Source organism: Balaenoptera ricei, chromosome 1, assembly GCF_028023285.1.
Source record: "Balaenoptera ricei isolate mBalRic1 chromosome 1, mBalRic1.hap2, whole genome shotgun sequence".
In the NCBI taxonomy this organism is placed as follows: Eukaryota; Metazoa; Chordata; class Mammalia; order Artiodactyla; family Balaenopteridae; genus Balaenoptera; species Balaenoptera ricei.
Genome location: NC_082639.1, coordinates 67,179,861 through 67,198,588, shown reverse-complemented (window position 1 = coordinate 67,198,588; position 18,728 = coordinate 67,179,861). Strand labels below are relative to the sequence as shown.

The window sequence follows — 18,728 nt, the reverse complement described above, 5'->3', positions numbered from 1 at the left end:
TAGTAATTAAATGCAATCTGAATGTATTCATGGTTATGTCATTTAAAAATTGTCATTAGGTGTTTTTTCATAGATTATTGACAAATACTGCTTATTTCAGAATCTCATATTAGATATATATTTTTAATATATTTCATATTTGGCATATTTAAACATTTGGCATATTTAAAAATAATATTTACCTTGGCTTTGTGTTTCTTAATTTTTTTCCAGCTATAAGAAAGACCTGATGGATGAGGAACTAATGGAACCTCTGAAATATGCTGAACAACTTCCTGTAGCTCAGATAATACACCAGGTTTGCCTTCCATTTTGTTCTTTTGAAAGAAACAATAATTTTAATCTCTGAAAAGTAATTGCTTTTGTTAGGTTTTTCAGAATCAATGTGCTATAGCTGAAAGGCATTCCAGGCCGTCTAGCCCTATTTAGACTCCACCTATTACAGTTGGAAATCTCATTCAAAGCACAATATTAAAAGGCTACTTGCTGTGTAACAGTAGAATTCTTGCTTATATAAAATACAGGGTAGAATCAGAATTATCTTTTGCGCATTACTTAACAACAAGCGTTAATTTCAGAGAATGCTCATTTGCACCATTGTATATGGTACTTGTTAGTGACAAAGAAAAAGTTGAAAAAATATCATTTGGTGTAATTTTTCTGAGCAGCTAAAATGAAAAAGCAGTCTCTCCCTACTTCCTCTGCCCCACCCCATTATCAACTCTTGTAAAGTATAATTCTAAATGTCATGTGGGTAATTTTTTCATTTCCAACTTTAATGACTCTATCATCCCTTTTACATAACTGTAATCTTAAAGAAGGCAGTGTGGTAAGTTTTTAAACTTAGATTTGGTACTGTAATTTTGACAGCATATAAAGTCTGCCCTGCTGGACTAGAATCGAAGAATTTTAAAAGTGATCTGTTGGTGAGAGTTATGGCCTTTAGACTTACCAGATTTTTCGGAGGCTATAGATTATGGGAAATATTAAAAGCCCTTAAATGTCAGAATTTGTCAGAATTTTCATGAATGTTAATTATTATTATGAGTTTTTCCTTATGTCTTTGCCAATCAAAAGAATTTTTATTTCGCAGATATGGATTGATTAGAAGTTCCAGGTTGAGTTTATTAAAAGAAACAGGCTTTTACTTTAAAATGTTGGCTATATAGATCTTTTCATTGACATTAAAATTGAATATTAAAATTCTATGAGAAATTACCAAAAATGGTCAGAAATTTGCCCCTTTTGGTAGCCTATCTGTGGTTGGTAATCAGGTCCAGTTATATGTCAGGAATTCCCTGGTGTTGTCCGAGCTTAAATGACCTAACAGCCTGCAAATGTCACATTTAAAATTCTGTCTTCATGCCTGACTCTCAGCATGAATGAATTAAACAGCAGAGCAGGCAGCAAGTCAGTATGTTCCTAACAGTCAGAGTGAGAAATGAAACAGTTTGTGGTTTGTTCAGAATAGATAAATAGAATCTGCCCAGAACAGTTCACCTAGAATAAAATCTGAAATAGGAAACAAGAGTTAACCTTTAAGATGGTTGACCAGATGAAATGTCAGTCATATTTTTACAGCTTGAATGAACCAATAAACTATGGTTTATGTAAGAGCTGCATTTTGCTATTATATACTGTATAAATTCAAAGATGAAAAACTTTGACCCTGGTGAAAATTTTTATGATGATATTCTTGGCATTATAAGAAGCTATATTAATTTTAACACTGAATTATTAAACATTATAATGAAATTTTTATAACTGAATTTATAAAATTTTAATTTTAAGATACATGATAGGAATTTATTTTCTTTTTCTTTTTATTGAATAAAATTAATTTTGTTCTCAGGAGGTAATCAGGAAAGATCATTGTTAAACCAGACTCTTATAATCTGTTCCTCTTGTTATGTCCCTTTATTGACAGTACTACAACTTTGGAACTGTTACCATTGTCTGTCCAAGTGATGTTTAAGAAACATATGAGTTATGTTGCTAGAAGTTTACTTATAAGTGGATTATTTGAAAGTGGTTTTTCCCCGAAGAGAATAGTAATAATACATGTAATAATTAGGTTCAGCCAATCTTACAAAACTTTTAAATATGTAATGTATTTAAATTATAGCATTATTGTAGTATATATCTAAGCTCCACCTATAATAATAGTATGTTTTTATACTATAAGTAACTATTTTTTCTTCTAATCTTGAATCATACTTTACCTATGCCTGTTTTGGAGCATGTGTCATTTTTATTTGAAATAATGTTATTTATTCACATGTCTTATAAATATCTTATATTTGATTGTCTTTCTGGATGTCCTTGATTTCTTGATATTCTTTTCAGCATCTAGCCTTGTGCCATGTATGTATATATCTGAATGGATGGATATATATATTTAATGGTATAGTGAGAGCCAGATTATCTCTTTTCCCTACTACCCAGCCATCAGAAGCCGGGGCCTCTCACTGGTGGCACAGTTTAGGAGCTGAAGGAGAGAAGGAGCAGGGACAGGGGCTGTAACATGAGGAGAAACTTGAGAAATAGCAGAGAGAGAGGAATGTGTCTCAGTCATTTGAGTAATTAATTTCTTGTGTATGTTACTTAAACTGCATTTTACAATGAGGAGGTAGGCAAGATTTCAGTATTACCATTTCATATTGCCAAATTATTTACCTTTTTTTAGGGGTCCTAGCAACATGATTGCACATCTAGGAAACCCAAGACACTCAAGTTACAAACAGTAGAATTAATAAGAGAATCTGGTGAGATAGCCAGATATAAGATGAATAAAACTGGTAGCTTCTCTATATATGCAATAACTACACAGGATGGAAATGGGAAAAATGTTCTTTTTTTTTTAAAATAAATTTATTTATTTATTTATTTATTTTTGGCTACATTGGGTCTTTGTTGCTGTGCACGTGCTTTCTCTAGTTGCAGTGAGCGGGGGCTATTCTTCATTGCAGTGTGCTGGCTTCTCATTGCGGTGGCTTCTCTTGTTGAGGAGCACGGGCTCTAGGCGCGCAGGCTTCAGTAGTTGTGGCATGCAGACTCAGTAGTTGTGGCTCGCGGGCTGTAGAGCACAGGCTCAGTAGTTGTTGTGCAGGGGCTTAGGTGCTCTGCGGCATGTGGGATCTTCCCGGACCAGGGCTTGAACCCGTGTCCCCTGCATTGGCAGGCAGATTCTTAACCACTGCGCCACCAGGGGAGTCCCAAGATGGGAAAATTTTTCTTTCACAATGAAAGGAACTATAAAATACTTAGGAGTAAATTTATCAAGTAAACCATAGGCCCTGTAGTGTAAGAATCGTGGAAACATACCGTGTTTCATAAGCAGAAAGTTATACCAAATATTTGATGCAGCAGGGAACTTAATATCATAAAAGTATCATTTCTCCCAAATTAGCAGTTCTAATTAGAATAGAAGCAAGTTTTTTTTTTAATGTTAGAAAAAAAAAAAATGACCACATAGTTCATGTGGAAGAACAAGTATCCAGTAATAGCAAAGAAGGTATATAAAAAGAGAGAAAACACAGCCACTAGAATTATATAGTTATGTATGGACAAAGGAATAGGCAAATGGATTAATGGAACACAATGAAAGGGTGGATTTCAAACTTTATTTATTATAATTGACAATAAGAAATACATTTTACATACATAATGACGCTTGATGTATGTGTTTGTATGTGTATGTTAAAAATTAGAAATAAAAGTAGTATGAAACATTTGCCCTTATTACATATGATGCACACTATTTTCTTTTTCTATTTTTTAAATGGCAAACAAAACATACTAAATTGATTTCGAAAGCAACAAATAGTCCTGATCTGTGGCTTGAAAAACACTAGAACAGAGAATCCAGAGAAAAAAATTTATTATGTTTGATCATTAGATATATGATTAAGATGATACGTATTTCAGTTGGAAAACAGTTAAACTTCTATTTCATACTATGTAATACAAAGTAAATTTTGTATAAAGACTTAAAGTAAAATAAATAAATAAAATATTTAGAAGAAAGTTTAGGCAACTGCATTTTTAATCTAGAAGTAGGAAAGAACTTCTTAAAGAACACACAAATGCAGAAGATATGTTCAGCACCATAAAAATTCAATATTTTATATAACACAAGATACCACAACGTTAAAAGACTGTTAGAATCAAGACAAAATGTTTACAAAGAAACAATAGTAAATTGGTTAATATCTAAAATATACACAGAATTCTTAGAAGTTTATAAAAAACAACTCAGAAAAAAACAAAGAGATGAAAAGCAGTTCAGAAAAAAAAAAACAAAGAGATGAAAAGCAGTTCAGAAAAAACCAAACTTAAATGGCCAATGAATGAAAAGAAAGCCTAAAACTCAGTAAGGAAGTGCACATTACCAATTCAGTAAAATTATTATATGCCCTTCAAATTGGCAGAAATTAAAATCACACTTTGGAAAACAGTTTGGCAGTTCCTCAAAAGGTTAAACATAGATTTACCATGTGACCCATTGATTCCAACCTAAGTATATAAAAACATACATCCACATAGAAACTTGTACATGAATGATCATCGCAACATTATTCATAATAGCCAATAATTGGAAACAACACAAGTGTCCATCAACTAATGGATGAATAAAATATAGTACATCCATACAGTGGACCATTATTCAGTGATAAAGGGAATGAAGTACCGATACATGCTACAACATGGGTGAACCTTGAAAACAAACAATGTGTTAAGTTAAAGTCTGTCATAAAAGACCACACATTGTATGGTTCAATTCGTGTGAAATGTCCAGAATAGGCAAATCTACAGAGACAGAAAGTAGATTAGTGGTTGTCTAAGACTAGGATGAGGTGGGGGAATGAGGAATGACTTCTAAATGGGTATAGGGTTTCTTTTTTTTGAGTGATAAAAATGTTCTACACTTGGTGGTGATCATTGTGTAGCTCTGTGAATATACTAAAACCATTGAACTGTATACTTTAAAAGGGTGAATTTTATAGTATATGAATTATATTTCCATCAAGATATTTTAAAAATTAAAATCACCCATTTCTGGCAGAGATGCTAGGAGAAAGATACTTGTATACCTTGATGGTAGATATCTGAATTATCCCTACCTTTTTAAAAGGCCATCTTGCAACATCTACTCACATTTAATATATATACCCTTCAACCCAATGGTTCCACTTGTGAGAATATAACCCATAGTGTTAATATATAAATAAAAGTACTAACATATAAGAATCTCAGTGCAATGATAATTTATAGCAGCATTACTTGTGGCCACAACAAATTGGAAACGATGTGAATGCCCCTCAGCACAGTTGATATATAGTGCGTACGATTTTCAGAAGCCACAAATCAGTAGAGCAAATACATGTTTTTCCATATTTTCTTATAACTGCACTTTTTTTTTTTATCAACTAACCTCTTATCCCTCCTCCTCTTTCTGCCTAATGGTAGAAAATGTAGTCACTTACACCTAGTATTTTCTCCCTCTTCCACTCCTTCCTGGGATGATGGAATCACAGCTTAGGTAGTAGGGGGTAGTTGACGTAGCTTCATGGCACTGAGAGATTCATGGTGTTCCTCCACTGAGCTATACCGTTACGTTGTATAGTTTTGGATTGGCATCTACCTCTTCTGATAATCGCTGAGTTGGCCATGTGCACAGCACATCTGTTAATATTTTACACACCATCTCTTCACATGGTTGCATAGCTCTAGTAATGTTAGAGGAAGAGCACAGAGTACGTAATGAGAAAGGCCAGCTTCTCATTTGCTGTCATTCCTTCTCTATCCATTTCCTCTATTCTCTATCCTCTTCTGTCTTCCTGACTTTCTCACTTTTCTTTCTTGTCCCTTTCCCCCATTTTCCTCTATTTTGTTCTCATAAGCTAAAGTTATATGAATTCTTCCCACATGTTGGTGAGTGTTGTTAGTATTTTCATTGGAAAGTGAATTAAGTACAGTGTCTGATACATAGTACACACTGGATAAATATGGAGACGTTTGTTGACTTTAGGGATCTGGCATGCTGACTAAGAAGAAAAGAGAGTCAAGAGTTCTCTAAAGGTCACAAAGAGCTTGTGGCAGACCTGTTTATGATACTCAGATTCCTTTCATAGCCAACAGTGGTGGCGTTTATTAAACATCTCGGAGGAGGTGTGCAGATCGTAGGGTTCATTACACTAACAATTCAAGCAACCTAGTGGTCTTGCAGCAACACAGCAAAAGCATAAACTGCATGGGAAGGCGTAAATTGCAGCTACTGATGAAGGGAACATCACTTCACATGAAAGTACAACTATTCCTTTTAAGGATTCATCAAGTTAGGACGTAGAATATTACAAAGAAATAGAAAAATACATGCAAAAGAAAGTGATTCGGTTAACCTTACATGCTTATGTTGACAATTTTTCTTTAAAGGTGATTATTTTTTCTCTTAATCTGTTTACTGGGAAGGCAGGTACAGAACTATCTAACTGAGACAGGTACGGAGAGAAGTGTATTATTTTCCCATATGAGTAATTTTACATTTACTTCAGACATGTTAATTTTAAAATTAAGCCACTTTAAAAAAATAGCTTAAATTTACTCTTAAGATTTGAAATATGTGACTATACTGTGGTCTTTTGTCTGTTCTTGGTCCTGATGATTATTGTCCTCATTTGTGAAGTTAAACTTATCTTACTATCTCAGCCTGTTCCTATATTAAACAAGCATAAATATGCATGATTTAAACATCTTGATTAGAGATTTTTTAGTAGATGCTTTCCTGGGATTTAATATATGTGAGAGATTCATTCTGGGTATCAACATCATGAAACAATTTTATCTTCTTTATTAATTCAAGACCCTTTACTAAGGCAAAGGCTAGGTGTAAACAAAGGCACAAACCGGTGTAGGCTTTAAAAAACTTTAGCATACTCAAGTGAATATTTTTTCTTGACAGAGATATATTATCCACTTTTTCCCCACTGTGTTCTTATCCAGATTCCACGCTTTTCTTGGATCCCCCAGTTTCAGTTATAAGGCTTCTTACAAATCCTTTAATATTTTAATAAGTTTAGTAGATTGCAAAATCTATATTTTTTAATGCATCTCTGCAGGGTACATGGTGATGATATAGTGTAACCTATTCTCTTTCATTCACACAAGCTGCCCAAAAGATTACTATAGAGCTATGTATCCATTAAAGATTCAGTTTACTGGAAAGAAGTACTGGAGTGTGTCCCATCAGGCCTTGGCTTATAACATGGAAGGTTATCTTGCAAAATTTTGTTTCATCTGTGCTTTGTTGTTCCTTTTCAATCCTAGAGGTAATTTTGTTTTTCTAGTACAAGCAGTCCATATAGCTCCTGGTATGTCCATTGTTTTGCTTTGGGGTACTCTTGGCATTTGAATGGGACCATTCTTTCATTGTACAAGACTGGTCTGTGCATCACAGGATTTTTGGCATCCCTGGTCCTTCCAAACACTGGTTGCCATTAGTACTCCTCACTCATTCATTGTGATACCATACCAAACAATGCACTCACCTTTTCTGAATTCCTCCCCTCCCATGGAGGGCAGTACTACCTCAGGTTGAGTACCACTGCAGGTAATTATTTGCAGTGTTTGCCTACAGAACCTTTTATCTGTATGGTCCAGTCTCTTAATCTTATAATATAATATTTAAAAATATGTATAATTGAGAACCTCCTCTCACTTTTCTACATTCTGAGATGTTGTCTTGGATGCTGCAATTCTAGCTTCTGTCATTGTGACATGGATTTGGACAATTGTTCAGTTCTTCTGTCCTCGTTTGTGATAGTTCTTCATCTTATTTTACTCTAGCTATTTTGGCATTTTTATGTTTTTCTATTCTAGTAATGCCTACCTCATTATAGCTAAACTTTACTAAAGGTTGACTGAAATGTCTATCAAGTAGAAAATTTCTGACACTTTCTTTTTAAAAATGTGCCTATTGAATTATCAATACCTGGAAACTCATCAAAAGGCTGAATCCATAGTAGTCTCCCTGCCTAGGGACTGACGAAGATTGTTTTAAATTCTTATAGAGCTTTCTCTAATTGTAGACTTTAGAACTGAAGTCTAGTGAAAAATAACATACTGCTTATTTATTTTCATTCAAATTATAAGGCAAGTAATGAAAATTAAACTACTTGAAGGTCATGTGCTGCTCCTTTAATATCAACTGGGATATAATTTTAGATTCATATAAATTAATCTCAGCTTTCATATTATAACTTATGACAGTCACTTCCAAAAATGTTGCTTTTCAAGGAATAAATGAAACTGTAAAGCTATTTAAAAATAGTGATCAATATTTCAATACTGCTATTTCATCAACTTTATGTAAGTTTGAAAAATTCTGTCCATCTATAAATTTGTCATTATAGTTTCTGATATAGTAAACTTCTATATTAGAAATGAAAAGTTTGAGCCTCATTAGTCATTAAGTGTTCCAGAATAAAAACAAACAGATACGAGTTTTCACCAAGTTTGTAAAGATTTTAAAAATGCGAATAGTTGATGTCGGTGAAGAGGCAGTGAGATGAGCGTGCTCATAAACTGCTGATGGGAATGTAAGTTAGTACAGCCGTTTGGGAAAGTAGTTTGTCGGTGTGTTTGTGTTTATAACTAATAATAGCAATTCCACCTCTAGGAGTTTATTCAGAAGAAGGAATTAGAATAGGACAGAAAGATTTACGTTTAAATCTGTTATGTTCTATTAGCATTTCTTAGGACACAGCATAATGTATAGGGTAGACTGGGATTGAATCCAGGCTTCACCATTTAATAACTGTCTGGTCTTGGGCAAGTCTCTTAATCTTTCTTTTGCAAATTATACATTGGAAATATGATGATGATGATAATGATGATGAGGACAATGACAACAGTAGCAACAGTGAAGACATTGACAGATTCATCTGGGTTAAATACTGCTGAATAAATCTAATTAGGTCCCTTACCAATTTTCCATAGCAGATGTTCCAAATATTTGCTATAGTCTTTATGCCTCTGCCTCACTTCCATCCCCTTTCATGTTCAGCTTATGACTTAGCCTCCTAAGTCTTGAGGAAATTAGGTGAAAACACCTTCAGTATACCTTCCGCATACCTTCAAGCTTATTTGTATCGTCATGAGTCTTTATCTTTTTTGTTCATCTCAAAGGAAGAAGTGTGTGAATTGTGTCGGAGATAACCTTACTTACCCTATTAGGAACGTCGTTCCCTCAGTTATTCCTTTCTCTCTTGCCTTTTCTCCACTGCTGACTTAGATGTTTTTAGTCCTTAAAAAAGTCTTCCTCAATCCTGCTATAACTGAGCTCAACAATAGAGAAACAAACAACCCATTTTAAAAATGAGCAAAGGACTTGAATAGACATCAGTCAATAGGGAAATGCAAATCAGAACCACAATGAGATAACCTCTTCATACCCATTAGGATGACTGTTATCAAAAAACCAGAAAATGACAAGTGCTGGAGAGGACGTGGAGAAATTGGAACCCTTGTGAACTGCTAGTGGAAATGTAAAATGGTATAGCCACCACGGAAAAAAGTGTGGTGGTTCCTCAAAAAATTAAAACATTTTACCGATTCCATTTCTGAGTACACAGCCCAAAGAATTAAAAGCAGGGATTTGAACAGATATTTGTGACCCATTGTCTATAGCAGCATTGTTCATAATAGCCAAAAGGTAGAAACAACCCAAATGTCCATTGACAAATAAGTGGATAAATAAAATGTGGCATATACGTACAATGAGATATTATTTAGCCTTAAAAAGGAAGGAAATTCTGAAACATGCTGAACCTTGAAGATTTTATACTAAGTGAAATAAACTAGACACAAAAGTACAAATATTGTATGATTCCACTTATATGAGGTACCAGGAATAGTCAAATTCACAGACACAGGAAGTAAAACGGTGATTTCCAGGAGCTGAGGGAGGAGGGACCTGGGGAGTTATTGTTTAATGGGTATAGTTTTAGTTTGGGAAAACGAAAATGTTCTGGAGATAGATGGTGGTGATGGTTGCACAACAATGTGAGTTTACTTAAAGCCACTGAACTGTACACCTAAAAATGGTTAAAATGGTAAATTTTATGTATATTTTACCACAATTAAAAAAAGTAAACTAACTCTCTTCATTTCTTCACTCCCATTTTGTTTCTCAATCTACTTTATTCTAGTTTGTACTCCAGCAAATGCTCTGTATCTGTTCTTGCAAAATGTACTAAAATGTCCTAATTTTCACATCATCTTAATTTTTTACTTATTTGTGATATTTAGCTCTCTGAAACCTTTTTACTTTGCTCTTAGACCATCACTGTATACTGGTTTTCCTTCGATCTCTCTGATCACTTCCTTTGAAAATCTTTTGCTTTTATCTTCCTAGACCTATCTCTAGGATTTTGTGTCTTTTACAAATTCTTACTGGACAGGCACTTCCTACTGTTCAATCTACCATGATGGTTTTCAAATATTACTTACATGTAAGTAACCCCCAAATATCTTCATCTCCTTTGAGTTACAGAACAGTATTTTATTGCCTATAAGACAGCTCAACCTGGATCTCCAACACATTGTCTAAAACAGAATTCACCCCTTTCCTAAATGGTTCTTCTATTATGTTTTATATCTTTTTTTTTTAAGTATTTATTTATTTATGGCTGTGTTGGGTCTTCGTTTCGGTGTGAGGGCTTTCTCTAATTGTGGCAAGTGGAGGCCACTCTTCATCGCGGTGCGCGGGCCTCTCACTATCGCGGCCTCTCTCGTTGTGGAGCACAGACTCCAGACGCGCAGGCTCAATAACTGTGGCTCACGGGCCCAGCTGCTCCACGGCACGTGGTATCTTCCCAGACCAGGGCTTGAACCCGTGTTCCCTGCATTGGCAGGCAGACTCTCAACCACTGCGCCACCAGGGAAGCCCTATGTTTTATATCTTAATGCCCCTGTATCTTTAGTAATATTAGCTCAGAATCTTGGGCTTTTTTTTTTCCCTGTCTCTCCTCCCTCCATCTCTCCCTTCTTCTCTCCCTCCTTCTCTCCTTCCCTCTCTTCTTCCCTTCTCCTTCCTCTCACAATATTCATATATAATTAGTTTTTAGTTTCTGTTTAATCTGTCCCTTAAAGGTATCTCAAATCCATCTACTCCCTTCCATATTTTGGGGGCACCTGCAAATGAGTATAGAACATCGTATTTCACAGTTAATCATAATCATCATCATCAGAAAATAATTATTACCATTGAAAAAGGTATCGTTCCCATTTTATACATAGATAAACTGGGGTTCAAAATGGTTTAAGTAACTTGCCTTAGATCTTCCATCTTGTAAGTGGCAAAGCCAGAATTTGGATATAGGTCTGTTTGACTTCAAAGCCCTTCCTCTTAACAATATATAGTTCCTCTTACCAACATTGTAAAGTTCTTATAAAGGAACTTTGTTCGCAGGAAATTTGATGAATGAGGTGTCAACAGATGTAATGCATGATATGTTTAATTGAAACCATATTTTGGAAGAACTGAATGTCAACAGAGTTCGTTCAGTATTCAGCACATGAGTATCCATTTATTTAGAAACTGGCCTAAAGAGAGTCACCCTCTTTACAATTCTATTCCTGATTTCCTTCTCCATCCCAGTTGTTCTTGGCTCCCAAGAGAGGGCTTGAGACAAGGTAGAGATCTGAGGGGATGTGGGTTAAAAGTAGTAGGAGAATGTGCTTAAGATTAACTTTACTCATTTAAAATTGTACCTGTAGTTGAATCAAGAGAAAAGTTTCTTCTATGTGGTCACCTAATCTGAGGATCTATATTTAGTTCAGAGAGTTCATCAACATTAAGGATTTTTATAGACTTTTGTGAACTATCCTGATAATGTAACAACCATTTATAACATGATTTTCAAAAACATCTTCCATAAAACTGATGATAAAATATAATCAATTATAATTCATATCCTGTTTGCCTGTATAATTCTTTATCTCTTCACCACTGAAGGCAGCTTGATAGATGATAGTGGTTTGTCCAAAGTTGTAAGAAAATGAGTGTCAAAGAGCCTGAATGATCTCTAATTTGTATGAGTGGACCTTGAATACTTGAGAATTAGCTACACACAACTAAAATAAACAATCAGCAATTAAATCAACTAGACAAATACACATTTCTTTCACAAGTCAAAGTAATTTAGAGTTCATCACATTTAGAAAGCTAACATCCCTAATGAATAGTAGTCATTTGACCCTTTGTATTGCTTTGAATATTAAGATCTTGGTAGTAATTAACCTTACTCCCTTTGCATTACAGCTTTATCATCTTAGTTACTAAGACAGAAGGCTTTCAGAAGAGTTTTTGGTTGTTTATAGAAAATATATTATAATTTTTTTCTTTTTCTCTTAAAATATTTTGTATAAATAGTAAAGGCTTGTTGCATATATTTTATAATGGATTTTTATTTCATTAACAGACCATGATATAATAGCAGTTCTAAATTGGGTTTTTGTCTTTTAAAATTCATTTGTAATTTTGTAAATGTGCCAGATATAAACAATGTCTTCATTTTCTGTATTCCATTATATCAAAATGAATCACATAGCTTCTGGTGTATTCTTAGATTTTTCTAAGTTTGTCTTAACAACGTGTAGACCATAGTATTAGGGGCATAAGTGTGCTTTGATGGTAGATTGTTGGTGTTTTGAATAAATGTTGGCTTTCTGGGTGTTGAGGCAAAAAGTACTGGAAGTGAGGAGATGGGCCGTTTTCCACCTTCAGGAAATGGAAAAGTGATGTGCTCCTTGGCTAGTTCCCTACTTTTCCGATAGAAATCTGTACATAGGAAGAAAAAGTACATTATACAGTGAAGAAAATAGAACCAGATCACTCATGCCCAATGTATCCTGTGCTTCTAGTAGGAAGGTTTTTAATTTACAGTAGAATAAGGTAAATTAACATTTTAGTTAAAGAAAAAAGTGAGGGAAATACGTTGTTACTTTTATTAACAGGCAGTTATGTGCCTATCCTGATAAACTTGACAGCAGTTAAACTCAAGGATCCACCGAAAGCAGTACTAGAAGTACCATGGCAAAAGGAGAAAATGAAACACAAGAGAATCTCTTCTCATATAAATTCAGAAACTGGCTGTTTGGATATAGACATATAAAAATACAGTGCCCTTCAGCTTAATGCTATGTACTTGGCAGTAGTTAGATACTGACTAGCAACAGATAGAAATAGTGTAACTATAGGAGTTATTTAATCTGTCATCTAAATTGACCTGAAATCACCTGAATGTGCTTTCCGATAAGGGTTGAGATTATCATTCACTTTAAAACTGATATATTCATAGCCAAAAGTCATATTTTATATTAAAGGAATCAATATCTTTAGTTACAGATTTGTAACATTCAAGATTAACTTTCATTTCATAGTACTAATCATGTTTGGTGGGTAATTAGTGAAGTATATTTCAATTATAATGTCTGATAACATTTACATAAGCACAGGTTTCTTTCAAAGATTATTTTTACTTTGGTCTACATTCAGATGTAGTTACCAGTGCCTGATCAAGGTATTCAGTTGTTTGATTTTGTTTGTGTTTCTTTTTTTATTTACCAGTTCTATCTCCAAGGTCATTAATACCTTGTGAAAACAGAATAATATCCATTTTACCTAATATTGGTTAACTAAGAGATTTCTAGTTTAAAATGTGCCAGTAGACATTTAATTTTGTAGAATAAACATGTTTACTTTTAGATAGTGTTATTAAATCTATAACATTGCTAGAGCGAGATGTAATAATTCTAAATGGATATGTTAGGCACTAATTATATATTTTATATATTTTGTTCTGCTAAATAGCTATATCTGTTATACCTAAAAGTGTTAAAGTTTGTGATAGAGTAGATTCAACTGACATTTTAACAATTAATTTTTAAGAGTTTCAGACTTACTTTACTTCTTTCCTGGTACATCTCGGCTGTTTCTGCCAAAAATAAAATAGTAATCGTAATAACTATAAACCTTAGCCTGCTGTCTTCAACTAGTATAGAAGTAGAAAAGGACTGTTTCAGAACACTGTCATTTATTAAGCCATTTAGAGGGCCTTTATCCATGGGAAAGATCATTACAAGTAGAGTATGGCAAAAATAATTATAAGATTTGTTTTTGTTTGCAAATATGTCAAACATTTTTATAATGACTACCATGGCTAAAAGTGACTGTTTTTGTTAAAAATACTTTGTCAAACTTTAGATAATTTATTGTAAAAGAAATTTAGTTTAAAATCTTTTTAGGTATAAGTAAATGATATTCAAAAAAATTAATTTGACTGAAATTAACTAATTTCTCTGAGTAATGTCTTCATTTAAACACAAAGATAGGCTTCCTGATTTGTTCTTCAGACTATATATTTCAAAAGAGAAGGTGCCAATGAACACTTAAAAGCACTGTAATGATTCTTTTGGGAGACCCACATTACAGACGTTATAAAAATTCTGCCTAAAAATATGGAGTTGGAATTTACCTTTTCCTTAAACAGGGAAATAACAAAAGCCCATTATAGTAATTTTCAATTTTTTTCCTCAACTATTTACCCATTTAGAAATAGTTGTACAACTGGAGGCAAGCATTATTCATTATTGGTGTATTAGTGGGGGTTTTGTCTTTGGTTTTTTTGTTTTTTGGGTACAGAATAAAATGTAATTTAAATGTACTTTTTGTGATAATTAAGTTGTTGACATTTTTCATATCAGAGTGAGAAGCTTTTCCTCATGGTTTGAAATCATAAAGTAATGTAAGAGTGTGCTGATTTCTCACTGCTTTCTTAGAATCATGTTATCTCAATGTTAGAAAATCTTCTAGACTTTTAAAACTCTATCCAATCCTTGCATCTCTTAGATGGCATCTCACCAAAATGTTGTCCACTCAATCATGGAAAGGTCCTCTCATGCTCCTCAGAGCAACCTGTTCTTTCTTTGAACTCCCTGTTGGAAATTTTTCTTATATCTAGTTGGAAACAATCTCATACTTTCCACTCCTTCATTTTAGTTCTAGCACTAAAGGCTACATAAAACAAGTCTAGTCCTGGTTGCATCTGCCAACCATCATCAAATATTTGAAAGGTTATTACTTTTCTCCTCACTTTCCAAGATTCTGTCTTAAGGAAGACATTGTGGTGTAGTGGGAAGACCATGGTCTTTCGAATGAGTCAGGACTAGGTTCAAACCAAGGTTGGCTAATTAATAGTTTTGTTACCTTGGGCGATTTACTTACCTCTTTTACTCTAGTTCTTATCTGAAAAATGGGGTTAATACTTTCAATGAAGAATTGTTACAAGATAGTGTATATAGAACACCTGGCACATTCTTGACACTGAACAAATATTGGTTCTTGACAAATGTTGACTCTCTTCTTCCTCTCCCCTTTCCACCTTCCCTCATCCATATTTAAGAGAATGTATTTAAGAGCATAATTTTTTATTGAGGTAGAGAATCCATTAAAATAAAGAAACAATAGGATTCACTTAGTTACTCACTGACTAATGGGGAGGAGAGAATAGGTCAAAACTACACCTTTCCCTGTATCCATTAAGTTTGGTTGAATGAACAAGCTGGTGAAACGGGGTATCCATGTAGAAAAATTCATTTAATAAGAACACAACTAGATGGTATACATAAATAATCAGAAATTTTTGGAGTGTGCACGTTTCATTCTTTTTCTGTAAAAGATACAAATGGCAAGCAAACAAGGCAATAAAAGGAATGCACAAACTACCCAATTTCTTGTATATATCATATTTCTATATACAATTTAAATTCATATTCATACTTGTAGCCATGGGATTTAAATGTGCTTAACTCTGAGTTTCCCATGTAATATGTCCCTGAAGCACCAGTTCTACAATATGTTAGTAGTTAATAGGTTAAAAAGAGGGTTTCATGGTATAAGTTAGTGAAATGCTTAAATAAAAATTACATGTTTCTTTACTCTGGGACTTGAAATCATCTTTCATAAACTGATATGTGTTGTGAAGATATCAGAGATTTGAAACACCATTTTATCCTCTTTTGAGGGCATGCTTTATTCTTATAATTTATTTTATCAATATAAATAATATAAAAGCACAGACTGAAGAAAATCACGCTACAGTTAGGGGAGGAAAAATCTTCCTTCTGCTCTCTTAGGTTCTGTGGCTGGGCTTGAGAATTAAACTGACAGAAGACAGATTAACAGAAGAAAAACATAGAAATTTTATTTAATATTTTTATGTACATATGGGAGTCTTCATAAGGAAAGTGAAGACCCAAAGAAGCAGGTAGAACTGAGAGCTTATATACTTTAATAAAGAAGCAATAAATTTGTGGGAAAGTGATGAGACAGAGGGACTTGGGCTAGGGGGGCAGTAAATTGTGGGAAAGTGACTAAGAAAATATATGGGGGAAACTAATGGAAGATAAGGGTTATTTTAGTAGGTTGGTTTGTATATCATTTTGGTGTTGACTCCCAGTCTCCAGTAATGAGAATGTTCTTCCCTTCCTGGTACAGAGAGGGTACCTTTTTTTCTCATAGGAAATTTTATGATCTGCTTTTTGGTAGAAAGGTGGAGGTCAGAGAGCTCTTCCTGCACCTCCTGTTTCTCAAGTGCCTTCAGTTCAAAATAATATGCCAGAATGGCATAGCTTGGGGTAGCATGTTCTGAACCCATTCAACAGCAATTCTTTAGAGCATGGGTTGGCAAACCATGGCTCCTGGGTCAAATCAGCCCACCACCTGTTTTTGTAAATAAAGTTTTATTGGAACATAGCCAAGCCCATTCATTTGCATATTGTCTACAGCTAATATTGTACTTTGAGGCAGAGTTGAGGAGGCAGAGTTGAATACTTAGAAGAGAGTTTCTGTGGCCTGCAAAGCCTAAAATATTGATATTTACTCTCTGGCCCTCTATAGAGAAATGAAAAAAGATTCTGCTCTAAAACCTTGAAATGCTTTCTCAGAATCATTCATATTTAGAAACATGACTAATTTATAAAACTACTGCATGTACCTTAATTTTATTTAAGAAGTAAGGATTTGTCTACTTTTCTGTATAAACATAAATGAAATGATCTTTTTCATGACCTACAAATGTAAGTACAAAGGAACCTATGGTAATATACATTACTACTTTTACAAGAATAACCATATTTACAAGCCCCTTAGCTCAAATGGCTTGTACATAGTAGGCATTGAGGAAATATTTGTTGAATTTATTATTGATAATAAATCTAGAAAAATATAAGACAAAATATATAGTACAAAGGGATTCTTCTAGCTTTAAAAGAGCATTTCTGAATTTTGAAAGCATCTGTCAACCTATTAGGAAAATATGTTTTACTTACATTTTTCATGTGTAGGGAATAGATATATACACATTAAAGGTGCAGAGAATGATGAGATAGTATCTTTAAATCTGTGTTAGTATGCACTTAAATATCCCTTCCTACATGAATTCCAAAAAAAGGGTAAATCCTAGTACTTTTTAACGTAACCATTTATATGTAGAAATATAAATTAGAGCATATGTGTGTGGAAGTATTTCTTGCTTTAAATGATCAAATTTGCAATGGTTACAGAGACATCTCTAACTGCAGACATGTGCCAGTGTAAAGTGGAGACTGATACATTTAAAGATGCATTCCATGTGTGCTGTATCTGCTACTTGACCATGAATAGCTAGGAGGGAAGTACTCAGGAGAGCCAGCATTTCTGGGCACGTGCCTTGTACCCATTTAGTCTCTGGTTGATATACCAACCTTTCTTCCCCAGTTCTACCCCTAAATCCTAACACCAACTGTCTCCAATATGTGCTCTATAGCTCATTAGTCTTGTGCTTATTTTAATTGCCCCATAATATCCGTGAGGTTAAAAGAGTTGCCTGGAGGAGGAGAAGTCTGGACCCATTCCCAGAGGAATTCTGCAGTTTAGTAGCATTTTTGTAATGGTTAAGAGCGCTGACTTTGAAATCAGACTAAACCATGTTTCAGTCCTAGCGAAACCACTTACTAAAGCTTCTAGCTTGTGACTAGTCAGGTTACTCAGTCAGTTTTCTCATGTTTGAAATAAGATAATAATAATTATGTCACAGTGCTATTGTAAGGATTAAATTAGATAATATATATGGAGGTCTTACAAAGGAGTAAGCACTTTGTACAGCACTCCATAAATGATAATCATGATTATGGGTAGTGGTGGTAGTTTTGTAACAATTGTTAATTTTCCTTATCCGTAAAACAGGGTAATAATATTATCTACCTTAAAGGCAATGCATTGACACATTTAAAATTCTTAAAATAATGCATGGCATATGATAAACATTTAAAAAGTGTTAACCGGGCCTCCCTGGTGGCGCAGTGGTTGAGAATCTGCCTGCTAATGCAGGGGACACGGGTTCGAGCCCTGGTCTGGGAAGATCCCACATGCCGTGGAGCAACTAGGCCCGTGAGCCACAACTACTGAGCCTGCGCATCTGGAGCCTGTGCTCCGCAACAAGAGAGGCCGCGACAGTGAGAGGCCCGCGCACCACGATGAAGAGTGGCCCCCGCCTGCCACAACTAGAGAAAGCCCTAGCACAGAAACGAAGACCCAACATAGCAATCAATCAATCAATAAATTAAAAAATTTTTTTAAAAAAGGTGTTAACCATTATCATCTGCAGTTTCTGCTGGACTCTCTTGGG

At 34.3% G+C, this 18,728-nt stretch overlaps 1 protein-coding gene across 1 annotated transcript in view; it reads left to right on the top strand.

The window, feature by feature from the left end:
• PIGK (phosphatidylinositol glycan anchor biosynthesis class K) overlaps window positions 1–18,728 on the top strand; it is a 133,526-nt gene that overhangs the window by 98,042 nt on the left and 16,756 nt on the right. Inside the window, exon 10 of the mRNA XM_059924616.1 lies at window positions 214–298. Within this exon, the coding sequence (XP_059780599.1) occupies window positions 214–298 (85 nt within the window). The remainder of the gene's footprint in view (window positions 1–213; window positions 299–18,728) is intronic.